This window comes from Sorex fumeus, unplaced genomic scaffold (assembly GCF_029834395.1).
Source record: "Sorex fumeus unplaced genomic scaffold, SorFum_2.1 ptg000009l, whole genome shotgun sequence".
In the NCBI taxonomy this organism is placed as follows: domain Eukaryota; kingdom Metazoa; phylum Chordata; class Mammalia; order Eulipotyphla; family Soricidae; genus Sorex; species Sorex fumeus.
Genome location: NW_026606066.1, coordinates 31,715,562 through 31,729,112, shown reverse-complemented (window position 1 = coordinate 31,729,112; position 13,551 = coordinate 31,715,562). Strand labels below are relative to the sequence as shown.

At 34.5% G+C, this 13,551-nt stretch overlaps 1 protein-coding gene across 1 annotated transcript in view; it reads left to right on the top strand.

Moving 5' to 3' along the window:
• Window positions 1–13,551, top strand: part of TTN (titin) — a 291,603-nt gene that overhangs the window by 184,269 nt on the left and 93,783 nt on the right. The window contains exons 191-208 of the mRNA XM_056110131.1: window positions 3,009–3,132; window positions 3,629–3,895; window positions 5,545–5,642; window positions 6,464–6,632; window positions 6,774–7,040; window positions 7,142–7,408; window positions 7,496–7,774; window positions 7,860–8,268; window positions 8,357–8,481; window positions 8,583–8,849; window positions 9,710–9,979; window positions 10,072–10,374; window positions 10,470–10,772; window positions 10,994–11,181; window positions 11,265–11,379; window positions 11,486–11,770; window positions 11,872–12,023; window positions 13,204–13,351. Of these exons, the coding sequence (XP_055966106.1) occupies window positions 3,009–3,132; window positions 3,629–3,895; window positions 5,545–5,642; window positions 6,464–6,632; window positions 6,774–7,040; window positions 7,142–7,408; window positions 7,496–7,774; window positions 7,860–8,268; window positions 8,357–8,481; window positions 8,583–8,849; window positions 9,710–9,979; window positions 10,072–10,374; window positions 10,470–10,772; window positions 10,994–11,181; window positions 11,265–11,379; window positions 11,486–11,770; window positions 11,872–12,023; window positions 13,204–13,351 (4,036 nt within the window). The remainder of the gene's footprint in view (window positions 1–3,008; window positions 3,133–3,628; window positions 3,896–5,544; window positions 5,643–6,463; window positions 6,633–6,773; window positions 7,041–7,141; window positions 7,409–7,495; window positions 7,775–7,859; window positions 8,269–8,356; window positions 8,482–8,582; window positions 8,850–9,709; window positions 9,980–10,071; window positions 10,375–10,469; window positions 10,773–10,993; window positions 11,182–11,264; window positions 11,380–11,485; window positions 11,771–11,871; window positions 12,024–13,203; window positions 13,352–13,551) is intronic.

Sequence of the window (13,551 nt, the reverse complement as noted above, 5' to 3'; positions counted from 1 at the left end):
GAATTTTTAGGAAATAATGATCTTCCACTATAAGCCCTTTCTATGCCCAAGATTTTACCAATAAGTAAGATCTGAGACAATTATTTGGGGATCAAATGTAGCTATATAATTTAACTGTATATATTTTATGATAAGTGAGTGATTATTTTGATGACTTACTGTTGACTTGAATTATTGAAATAAAAAATGTATCTAAAATGTCAAACATGGGTTCAAAGTAAGGCACAGGATAGTCCTTTGTTCTCTGTCATTTTCTTTTCACTACTTCAGAAATTATATTGAGTGTTGTGTCAAGGCATCAGTACAAATCTAACTGAAGACTTTCAAAAATATAATTAAAAAAGATATCCAATTTAACGAAGGGCTAATACATCGTAGTATTAGAAGGCAAATGCCTTTGAATAACAGTCCTGAAAAAAATAAAAACTAGTAATGTACAAAATTGATTGAAGGGTAATTGAGTAATGGTCATAAGTTGGCTATAATTTCCTGTTTATTATGTAAATTATAATGGTTGATTGGCTTCCTTCTTTAATGAGTATAGAGAAAGCAGTGATAAGTTCAAATTGCAGTATGAAAGTTAAGCTACACAGTGAAAAACTCTCCTGCCAGGGAAATTTTCTAAATATTGAACTCAGTAATCAGGGTACTTTTACATTCAAATTTGCTGTTCTAAAAAATGCATTTATTCTTCTAATTATGATTTAATTGCTTTTATGTATGAAGGCAGTGAACTGAAAGACTTTTCAATATTCTTTCTATATTTGTACATTTATGACTTCAACAAAGAAATACTGCTTAAAGACAAAAAATATACTTTTTACACTAACATATTTTAGTCAAATTAAGACTATTTTATTAGCTTCATTAGTTTTAGTGTAAAAACTGTACTATTTTCATTTAAAATATTGTTTCCTAAAATTCTAATTTTTCTAAAAAAATTTTATTGCTACTAAGTGTTTTTCTGGGTTAGAAAGATTTACTTTACTATACATTTTTAAGTTTCCTTTTATCATCTAGGCACAGGAATTTTAATTCTATATTCTGGCCATCCAAACTATTTTAAGCCTATTTTGGAGCTTTCTTACATTATGTGAATATATCTTTTTTTAAAAAGAACTCAAATATAAACTGTGAAGTGAGAAAGTCACTTTGTTTCAGTTTGAAGTTTTTGTTTAAATTAAGTCTGTCAGATCAAACTTATTATCAGATTAATTCAGGCATTTTATCTTCTCTTTGCAAAATGTTTGGTCTCTCAAAAATATAACCAACAAAACTTACGCAGTACAGTAGAATAGAAAATCAGAAGAGAACATTTGAGAAATAAGTAGTGTTTTTTCCTTTTAGCCATCAGTGTTAGCAAAACTGAGTCTTAAATTTTCTTTGATAATATTTTTATATAAACTTTTGCAGCTTGATCAGTCATAATACCAATTATAGTATAGTATACTTTCATTTTAACATTTTTTGGGTCACACCCAGCGATGCACAGGGGTTACTCCTGGCTCATGCACTCAGGAATTACTCCTGGCAGTGCTCAGGGGACCATATGGGATGCTGGGAATTGAACCCAGGTCAGCCATGTGCAAGGCAAACACCCTACCCACTGTGCAATCGCTCCAGCCCCTAACATTGCTTTTAATAGATAATATTTAGCACTATCCTTCCAAAGTTCACCACAAAGTCTTCAAATCCATATTATATACTTAATTTTATAAAGTATCTGTCAGTTTTATTTTTTTAATGTAGTCAAGCTACATTGATATGTTATTTATGGAGAACCACTGTATACTGAGTTATGTGCTTGGGGACATAATATTATAGACTCCCCTCACAAAATTTATATGATACAACAAGGTATTAATAGATAATGTATATCTGTGAGTAGGTTAGAATCATAATAACCATAAGGCACAGTCTAAAATTTTTATTTACATAAAGACATCATTACAAAAATAATTTTTATCCATCTGAGCACCATGTCCTTGAATAAGTAACTGTGTTCCGAGAGCATATCTTGTTTATCTTACTATGTTTTGGAGAATCTTTTGTTATTAGTTATATTAGTGCCAATGCTCAACTCTCAACAAGGAAAAAAATTTTATGTGCAACCTTTACCTAATTCTTTATACAAGCATAATAGTTTCTTATACAAGCATAATAGTTTCTTATACAAGCATAATAGTTTCACTGGTTAATAAACAAAACAAAGTAAAACAAACAAACAAAAATATGAGCAGTGAACAATAAATCTCTATGACAAGACACAGCATATCATAAAATTCTAGATAATAGAGTTAGAATTCTAGTTGTCTTCTCATTACTGTCTAGATGGTTTGGCTTGGCATTCATATTCCCATTGCTGAAATGCAAACAATGTGAAAGAGTCCTCAATAACATTTTTTAAACAAAGAAATTTTACAAATTACTTTAATTACATTTTAATTGGATTACAAAATAATTGTCATGGTTATAATAAATGGGAACAATGAGTTATACCTTATTGTTGCATAGTAAACGCCTTCCATTTAGAATGGAAAGTTTATTTATTTTCAGTTTGCTATGTGCAACTTCTCCTTTCCTGATTTAGCTCTTACTTTATATAATACATAAAATACATTTAGCTCTTACTTTATATAATACATATATATGTGCATATATACATAAGTCCGATACTAGAATAGAGTCTGTATTTTTTTCATATGTATGTTAGTATGTATAAAAGACCACAATTATAAACAGAAATTTCCCAAGGCATATCACTATAAAAAAGACACTTAATATTTATGCAATTTTGATTATGAAAGCATAAAATTTTCTTTAAAAATTCAATCTATTGGTTTAAATCACTTTCAAATTCATATATGCTAAAGGTATAAAATTATAAAACAATTTAAAAAGCTTTTAGATACTTGTTCACCAAACTAAATTAAATATAACTGTATAGGATGAATTGCTATTTTATATAGTCTTTAATTATATATATACATTTTTTTGCACAAAACTAGGTGGTTACACGTTCAGAAGGAAAAGTCCACACACTTACTCTGAGAGACGTAAAGTTAGAAGATGCTGGAGAAGTCCAATTAACAGCAAAAGATTTCAAAACTCAAGCTAAACTAATTGTGAAAGGTAATTAAGAGGCTTTTTAAAAAAATGTATAATGCTGTTTCATAAATTATGTCAAGTCTTAATTCTTTTTGTGAGTGTTATAAATCACTTGAATCTATTATACCCAAAATCTAATTTCACATTTTATCTTAACAAAAATTTTCATATGCCATTTTTAAGTCAAAATTAACTCAAGTAGATTCTCCTTTCTATATCCCTTCTGTCTTTATTGTATTTAATCAGCACCTGGGAGAACTATTATCTATGTAATTATTTCTTACTTTATCAACCAAAAGTTAGCTATTATTTCCATAATTTTTATTCATTTCCCCTGTATATACAAATAATGATGAAACATCATTATTAGAGGAAAGCACTCAAGTGAAATAAAAACTTACAAATGAAACTTGAAATACAGAAAAAAGCCCTGGAGATCCCAGAGGAAATTTGAGAAGCTGCTGAAACTCTTTCTGAAGGAAAGGAGAAATACCCTGGCTAATTAGTATGATTCTTTCAGAACCCCCAGTTGAATTCACTAAACCTCTTGAGGACCAGACGGTCGAAGAGGAAGCCACAGCAGTATTGGAGTGTGAAGTGTCCAGAGAAAATGCTAAGGTGAAATGGTTCAAAAATGGAACAGAAATCCTCAAAAACAAGAAGTATGAAATTATTGCTGATGGCAGGGTCAGGAAACTTATTATCCACGGCTGTACCCCAGAGGATATTAAAACATACACTTGTGATGCTAAGGATTTTAAAACATCCTGTAACCTGAATGTCGTGCGTAAGTACTCTTACACTGGACTTTTCACTTGCAACTCTTTGAAAATTAAAAAATAAAGGTCCTTTTGCATGCTCTTCTTGGCATAACTGCTTTTCTTGGCAACTTATAATGTTGATATTGATATAACTTGATTCTTTATGTGCTAGAGAGAGAAAGAAAGAGAGAGAGAGAAAGAAAGAAAGAAAGAAAGAAAGAAAGAAAGAAAGAAAGAAAGAAAGAGAAAGAAAGAAAGAAGGAAAGATCCTTCTGCTGTGTCTAATTAGAATTAATCAGTCACTTTTCCTATGGCTTCTCAATGTATTGAGTCAGTATACTCTTTGTCAACAAGGGGTAAGCCTACTATAGGGATATCCTGATAGGGATGAGGACAGATTGAATGAGAAAGACAAGAAGGGAACTGTCTTTGGGAAAGAAAATGAAAGGAATTTGCATTTGAAAGGAAAATTAAGTGTTAGGCGTGGACAACTAGAAAATGAGCATGGAATTTCAGTTTAATAAGAGCTAAATTTGATAAAGCCTGTTTACATAATGCTCTGTCTGAGAGAAAAGATTATAAAGATGAAACTAAGTCTAAAGTCTTGTAATCATGAAAAGGTGGAGGGCTCTAATATTTTTAGTATCACTTCTTCCTCTGGTGAAAAATATAATTTCTTTCGAAACGTCACCTGCTGCCTTGTTTTTCCATTCATTTGTTTGTCTGCTCATAACATTGTTCAGTGTATATTTATGTGCAATATTTGTTGTTGGATGTAGTTACTTCCTATATGTCAATAGTTCCAAATTAGTGGCTTGGATTATGTTTCCATGTATCTTATACTGTTTTATTCTTTCCACTCTGTGGTTGTTCTGCTTTAGCTTGCAACAGATTTGCTTCTTGGATCTTTCTTCCGTGTGTCATCTACTTTCTCTCAACTTCCTAAAGATTAGTAGCAATGAGCATATCTTCAAGTTTATTTGTCAGCACTTATGTTCCAGAATCTCAGTGATCAAGGAAGGTCATCTTGGAAAGGACTCACAAGGAGCCCTGAGAGAAGGAAGGGCAGGGTGCAGCTTGCCAGTCTTATATATACTGATTTATGGAGATATATGAAGCAGACGTTTTTAATAATTATCTCTTGTTAAGAAACATTGCTTTGGTGCATGGACAAATGTTACAAATACAACATAATTGAAACTGATTTTTGAAAATATCACGTATATATGATTTCAACTACAGAATTATGGTTCTATACCATAGGCAACATGGACATAATGCTCCATGTTGCATTTTTATTAAACTCTGAGAATTTCTCAAAGACTATAAAACTGCCTTAAATAAAATTATATTTCCTAGCTCTGGAACAGTATCAATAAAATCTTTTCCTTAAGATGGCATTCAGAAGAACTGAATTTTCCAGAGAAAGAAATAAAGCATAGATATAATCAGTTGGATATATATACAGTATACCACATAATTTTATGAAAATTGCAGATATGTAAAAAGTGAAATATTATACATGAGTGGTAGCTCCAAATGAATTTCAATGTTATTTTTAGAAAGTTATTGTTAATTGGAATGTCCCAGATTAATTTTTATTACTATCTCCATAGTAATATTAGAAAAGATGATTAGAAATCTCATTTTGAATTCTGATTACCTTTTCTTACAGCTCCTCATGTGGAATTCTTAAGACCGCTCACTGATCTTCAAGTTAAAGAAAAGGAAGTGGCTCGGTTTGAGTGTGAAATTTCCAGAGAAAATGCTAAGGTCTGTAGCTATGTGGTGACTACCTTATATGTCAGATAACTTTATGTTTACTTTTGATCTAGCTAAAAAGGAAAAAAATGAGGATTATCAATCCATGACTTTACTTTTAAATATTGTTACCTTTACATGAAATACAAACTTGATTCTCTTTTAATATTCAATTACTGTTACTTGAAAAACCCCTTAATTAGAATACCTGGATATAAACTGGAAGCATATGAAATTTCTGGTTTTTGGAGTGAGAATAGAGTGGGTAAGATACTTGCCTTGCACTTTGCTGACCCGGGTTCAATCCCCAGCACTGTATATGCTCACCCAACACCCCCAGAAGTGATCCTTGAGCACAGAGCCAGAAGTAAGCCCAGAGCACCACTGGGTGTGACCTCCTCTCTCCCCAAAAAACAAGCAAAAATGAAATATGTTTCCTTACTTAAAACCATCAGCAAATTTTTATCTCAATTAAGAGACAGAAATGGTTGCCACTATCGGTAGGCCATTCAGCTTCCAGTCTCAATTTACATATCTATGAAACAAAGAAGTTTGTCTGCATGATAGTAAAGTCTTCCTTTGTAAGCCTTTTAAATAAATGTGCTCTCATTTTAATAACTGCTACTAGTATAGAAGTTCAGTTAACAATAACTGAAGAATTTGTTTGGGCAACTTTTAGTATAGTTGTATTTGTATCCAACATGGTTTTTTTTTTCTTCATAGTATTGTCTTGTTGGTTTCTTTAAAAAAAAAACTTGGAATCATACTTCTTAAGGACACACATGTGAAAGAACAAAAGAATTAATCAAAGTATTTCTTTTTCTCAAAAATAGGTTCAGTGGTTTAAAGATGGTGCTGAAATTAAGAAGGGCAAAAAATATGACATCATATCTAAGGGGGCAGTGCGTATCCTTGTCATCAACAAATGTCTACTGGATGATGAAGCAGAATATTCCTGTGAAGTAAGGACTGCAAGGACTTCTGGCATGCTGACTGTACTAGGTAAGAGTAAAGTCTTTCTTTGCCAGAAGTATAGGTGCTGCAAGAAAAATAATAATTTCTAATATAACTTTTCTTTCATTTTTCTTGGAGAAGAATCTTTCCTGTCAAAAATCTTACTCTTCTTTTTCATTTTTCTTGCAGAAGAAGAAGCTGTTTTTACAAAAAATCTTACCAATATTGAAGTTAATGAAACAGACACTATAAAACTGGTTTGTGAAGTCTCCAAGCCAGGAGCAGAAGTGGTTTGGTACAAAGGAGATGAAGAGATTATTGAAACAGGAAGATATGAAATGATTACTGATGGACGCAAAAGAATTCTGGTCATCCAGAATGCTCAGCTTGAAGATGCTGGCAACTACAGCTGCCGACTTCCCAGTTCTCAGACCGATGGAAAGGTCAAAGTTCATGGTATGAAAATTGCAATGACTAGTAGATTAAGGAACTTATAGCTGTTGCCTTTAAAATAAAGATGCTTACGTTTTCAATATGTTAAAACTTTTTCATCCCAGAACTTGCTGCTGAATTTATCACAAAGCCTCAAAACCTTGAAATACTTGAAGGAGAAAAGGCTGAATTTGTCTGCACAATATCAAAGGAAAGCTTTGAAGTCCAGTGGAAGAGGGATGATGAGACACTTGAACCTGGAGATAAATATGACATTATTGCTGATGGCAAAAAGAGGGTCCTAGTAGTGAAAGATGCCACATTACAAGATATGGGCACTTATGTCGTCATGGTTGGTGCTGCCAGAGCAGCAGCTCACTTGACAGTGATTGGTGAGTTTGTTTCTGTGCCATGGGTTTGCTTACATCGCTAGCTACCACTGGCTCTTCCTACTATAAAGTCTTTCTGATTTCTTTCAGAAAAACTCAGGATTGTAGTTCCTCTTCAGGACACCCGTGTCAAGGAACAGAAAGAAGGTGTCTTCAATTGTGAAGTCAATACTGAAGGTGCAAAAGCCAAATGGTTCAGAAATGAAGAAGCCATATTTGATAGTGCAAAATATATTATTCTCCAAAAAGACCTGATATACACCCTCAGAATTAGAGATGCACAGTTAGATGATGAAGCAAACTATAGCGTATCTCTGACCAACCACAGAGGTGAAAATGTTAAGAGTGCAGCTAATCTAATAGTGGAAGGTAAGTTGTATATATGGCATTGGTTGTTTTCAAAATTAACTTATAAAAGCAAAGCAAAGCAATATTGTTCTTCCCTTTACAACAGAGGAAGACCTTAGGATTGTTGAGCCTCTTCAAGATATTGAAACAATGGAGAAAAAATCTGTCACATTCTGGTGCAAAGTGAATCGTCTCAATGCAACACTGAAGTGGACCAAAAATGGAGAAGAGGTGGCTTTTGACAATCGTGTTATATACAGAGTTGATAAATACAAGCACTCTCTAATCATTAAAGACTGTGGCTTCCCAGATGAGGGTGAATACATTGTTACTGCTGGACAAGATAAATCTGTTGCTGAGCTTCTTATCATAGAAGCCCCTACAGAATTTGTAGAACACTTGGAAGACCAGACTGTCACTGAGTTTGATGATGCTGTCTTCTCCTGCCAACTCTCCAGGGAGAAAGCAAATGTAAAATGGTATAGAAATGGGAGAGAAATCAAAGAAGGCAAAAAGTAAGTGAAAACCTTTTAACTCTATACCAATGTTTTTGACAACTTAGTGGTTTTTATACAAGCTGACCAATGCAATATTTTTCTATAGGTACAAATTTGAAAAAGATGGGAGTATACATAGACTTATCATAAAAGATTGCAGGCTGGATGATGAATGTGAATATGCTTGTGGAATAGAAGACAGGAAATCTCGAGCTAGACTTTTCGTGGAAGGTGTGTACTAAATGAATGGATGATGTTCATATTAGCACATTTTTCAAAGTAGTTAGTCCAAGTACAAAAATTGTATTTATTTTGTATTTATTTCTGTTTAGAAATCCCTGTTGAAATTATCAGGCCTCCCCAAGATATTCTTGAGGCCCCGGGTGCTGATGTTGTCTTTTTTGCTGAGCTCAACAAAGATAAGGTGGAAGTTCAGTGGCTAAGAAACAATATGGTTATTGTTCCGGGTGACAAATACCAGATGATGAGCGAAGGAAAGATACATAGGCTACAAATTTGTGACATTAAGCCCCGTGACCAGGGTGAATACAGATTCATTGCCAAAGACAAAGAAGCCACAGCTAAGCTCGAGCTAGCAGGTAAGTCCCTTTCTTTTATTTTCAAGTATCATCATAATATTATAGATATTATAGCAACTTCAGATTTGAAAATTAAAGAATTATATATTTATTAAAGCTTTTAATTTCGGTTAAGTCCAACTTTGTGTTTACTGTTTGCATTTCTCTTACGCAAAAGGTCCTGAGTAAGAGAACATTGAAAGCCTTCCTCTTTATAAGCCATAGCACATGCAATCTCTATAACTATATGGAATTTAAATAACTTAAAGAATTTGCCTATATCCTGAGAGTCTTCAGGGCAAACCCCAAATTAAGATCTATTTTTTTCCTAACTCTGTTGGGACCTCTTTCACACACTGACCTAGCTCCCAATGTACTTCTTATAGGTTATCATTATGAAAACTCCATTAGTGGACATGTCAAAAAAGGTTGGTTTGTCTTGAACAAAGTGTAAGGTGTCTACTTTATTTAAAAGAAAATGCTGGGCTTTAGAGATAGTACAAGGGTTAAGGTGTTTCTTTGCAGTGCACCCAATGCTGGCACCACATATATATGCATATATATATATACACCCAAGCCCCACCAGGGTTCACTCCTGAGTGCGGAGCAGGAATACTTCCTGAGCAGCACTGGGTATGGTTCAAACCCCTTTTCCACCAAAAGGTGGCGGGGGGTGGGGGCTGTACTATCTCTCTAGCTTCAGTCTTAGAATGTTTAAAATAAGTTCTTAGAAGACTGCCAGCCTGTCTTAAAGTTACTGTAAGGACCTTCAAAGCTCTTGTAGCCAATATTAGCTAACAAATGCATAATAAAGAAGGTATGGCATAGCTGGATTACAACAAATAACTGAAAAGCTTTCCACATATTATTTTCCCCACCAGCGGCACCTAAAATCAAGACAGCTGATCAAGACCTTGTGGTTGATGCTGGCCAGCCTCTGACAATGGTGGTGCCCTATGATGCCTATCCCAAAGCAGAAGCTGAGTGGTTTAAAGAAAATGAAGCTCTGTCCTCGAAGACTGTTGATACTACAGCTGAACAAACTTCTTTCAGAATTTTAGAAGCTAAGAAAGGAGACAAAGGAAGATATAAAGTTGTGCTTCAGAACAAACATGGAAAAGCAGAAGCATTCATCAACTTACAGGTTATCGGTAAGTCCTTACATCGCTTACATTTAATTGGCACCACACAACTGAAACCATAATAATTCACTAAAATATATATATATATCTCTGCATTTCAGACGTTCCTGGGCCAGTCCGTAACTTAGAAGTGACAGAAACTTTTGACGGTGAAGTGAGTCTTGCTTGGGAGGAGCCATTGACTGATGGTGGAAGTAAAATCATAGGCTATGTTGTTGAAAGACGTGACATCAAGAGAAAGACTTGGGTTTTGGTCACTGACAGTGCAGACAGTTGTGAGTTTACTGTCTCTGGTCTACAAAAAGGAGGCATTGAGTATCTATTCCGTGTGAGTGCAAGGAACAGAGTTGGTACTGGTGAACCTGTAGAAACTGACAATCCTGTGGAAGCAAAGAGTAAATATGGTAAGAAATTTTTAAGTAAATTACAAACTAGCTTATCTTTACTTTTATTCCCTGATATAACCAAAGTCTGTGTTTCTCTCTGTGATAAAATCCAGACGTTCCAGGTCCTCCTCTAAATGTAACCATCACTGATGTGAATAGATTTGGTGTCTCATTAACATGGGAACCACCAGAAGATGACGGAGGTGCTGAGATCACAAACTATGTCATTGAATTAAGGGACAAAACTTCTATCAGATGGGACACTGCTATGACAGTGAAAGCTGAGGACCTGTCTGCAACTGTCACTGATGTGGTGGAAGGACAGGAGTATAGTTTCCGGGTTAGAGCCCAGAACCGTATTGGAGTTGGAAAACCAAGTGCAGCTACACCCTTTGTCAAAGTTGCTGATCCAATTGGTAAGTCCCTCAAAAGAAAAATAATTACTTCATAAAGTGTAGAAACTAGATCTGCCAATTTAAATAAAAGCTAATAAAAATGTACATTAGAAAAATTTGAACAAAAATTATATAAATCCAGAGTATGCCTATTTTTTGTGAACTCAGTAAATCTAATACTTAATGTCTTCATTAATTGTAGATGATTTTAATGGCATATGCAAATTCTGCTTCCATTATAGAGAGACCAAGTCCTCCTGTCAACCTAAATTCCTCAGATCAGACTCAGTCATCAGTTCAGCTCACATGGGAACCTCCTCTGAAAGATGGAGGAAGCCCAATAATAGGCTATATCATTGAGCGATGTGAAGAAGGGAAAGATAACTGGATTCGTTGCAATGCGAAACCTGTCCCTGAACTGACTTACAAGGTAGGATGTTTGCATATAAAATATTCAATGTATGATCATGGACCTGAATGTGAATTTTTATGAATACGAATTCATTATTTTAGGTGACTGGATTGCAAAAGGGAAATAATTATCTCTATCGAGTATCTGCAGAAAATGAAGCTGGTGTTTCAGATCCATCTGAAATTCTTGGACCTCTCACTGCTGATGATGCATTTGGTAAATGGATGTTATGTCTTTATATTTGGGAACAGCACATAGCTACTTTGGGGCATCAGGGACTTATATAAATTATTGTAAATTAATTTATTTTTCTTCTTGGCAGCTGAACCAACAATGGATTTAAGTGCATTTAAAGATGGCCTGGAAGTTATTGTCCCCAACCCTATCAAGATCCTCGTTCCAAGCACAGGCTACCCAAGGCCAACTGCAACCTGGTCTATTGAAGATAAAGTACTAGAAGAGGAAGACCGTGTGAAAATAAAAACCATATCTGCCTATGCTGAACTCGTCATTTCCCCAAGTGAACGCTCTGACAAGGGTGTTTATACATTGAAATTGGAAAATCCTGTGAAAACAATCACTGGGGAAATTGATGTCAATGTAATTGGTAAGGAAATAAACTTTTTATGTAAAGTAATTAATTTGACAATATTAACACATATTGATTCATGTCACTTATAATACTGAACTTATGGCTGCATCTTTCAGCCCGCCCAAGTGCGCCCAAAGAACTAAAATATAGTGACATAACCAAGGACACAGTACATTTGACTTGGGAACCACCAGATGATGATGGAGGAAGTCCATTAACTGGATATGTTATTGAAAAGCGAGAAGTCAGCCGGAAAACATGGACTAAAGTGAGTTTTATGCAACAATAAGTATCCATATAGCAGTTCCAGAGAAGAGAGTAGGAAAAAAAACCTAGAATTCTGAAGTTCCATGAATAGTGTGTGTCTATATATATGTAATATATATCTCACTGTCACTGTCCTCCCATTGTTCATTGATTTTCTCGAGCAAGCCCAGTAATGTCTCCATTGGAGACTTTGTTGTTACTATATTTGGCATATCGAATACTTCACGGGTAGCTTGCCAGGCTCTGCCCTGCGGGCGAGATACTCTCGGTAGCTTGCCGGGCTCTCCGAGAGGGGCAGAGAAATCGAACTTGGGTTGGCCATGTTGGCTGCGTGCAAGGCAAAGGCCCTACCGCTATGCTATCGTTCATATTTTTACCTTAAACTTGCTGAGAGAATAAGGTAAACTTTAAATGTCTTGGTGTTTTAATGACACTTGAGATACTTAAAGAATGATGTAATTACCTCATTTTGTGAGCTCATACAATTGTTTAGGTTCATAAAAAATAAAAATCTTTACTCTTTTGGTGCCTGATAAAAATCTATCATGCTCCCATTAAGTTTTAAGTGATTCTTAGGGGACTAAGTTTTGCTAAGTTATCCTAATGACATTTAGCTTTCTGATGGTAATAGTTCTACTCAGTCTACTAGATTTTCTTAGTTGACTAATCTCCCATTTTTTCTCCTCTGTTTATACTCATTACTATTTCTAAACTTCCATTTAAAACTATATTTCTAATAAGCTGATTGACAGAATCAAACCTATTTTCCACTTTTAATGTATATATACAAGAGTTTGCTTATGTGAAAGATTAAATATTTGGACTGGAGCGATAGCACAGCAGGTAGGGCATTTGCCTTGCACGTGGCCAACCCAGGTTCAATTCTCAGGATCCCGTATGGTCCCCTGAGCACCGTCAGGAGTAATTCCTGAGTGCAGAGCCAAGAGTAACCCTTAATGCATCACTGTTTGTGACCCAAAAAAAAAAAAGAAAAGAAAAGAAAATTTAAATATTATTTTTCACTTAGAATTTTCCTAATATGAAATTAGTATAGGAATAATTTTTAACATTCAAAATAATTTCTATTAATGTTCTTGCTTGCAGTAAAATAAATAAAAATAAACATTATTGACGTAAACTAAGGGTTTCAGGAAAACAGCTGATATTTTTTTTTATCCCAGGTTATGGACAATGTGACTGACCTAGAATTCACAGTTCCTGATCTTATTCAAGGAAAAGAATATTTATTTAAAGTCTGTGCTTGTAACAAATGTGGCCCTGGAGAACCTGCCTATACTGATGAACCTGTAAATATGTCAGCTCCTGCAAGTAAGTGTATTTCTGGTGATTTCTTATATAGATTGTTATCTTTTTTTCACACTAGACCAGTCTTTCCCAAAGTGAGTGGTCCAAGGGGGCCAGTATTAGACTCACGGTGCAATTGTGGGGATGGGATGCTTTCTGTTTGATTTCTTAAAAACTTAGTTTTCCAGAGGTAACTGAGGAGTGTTTTCTTCTAAAAGGGTTTA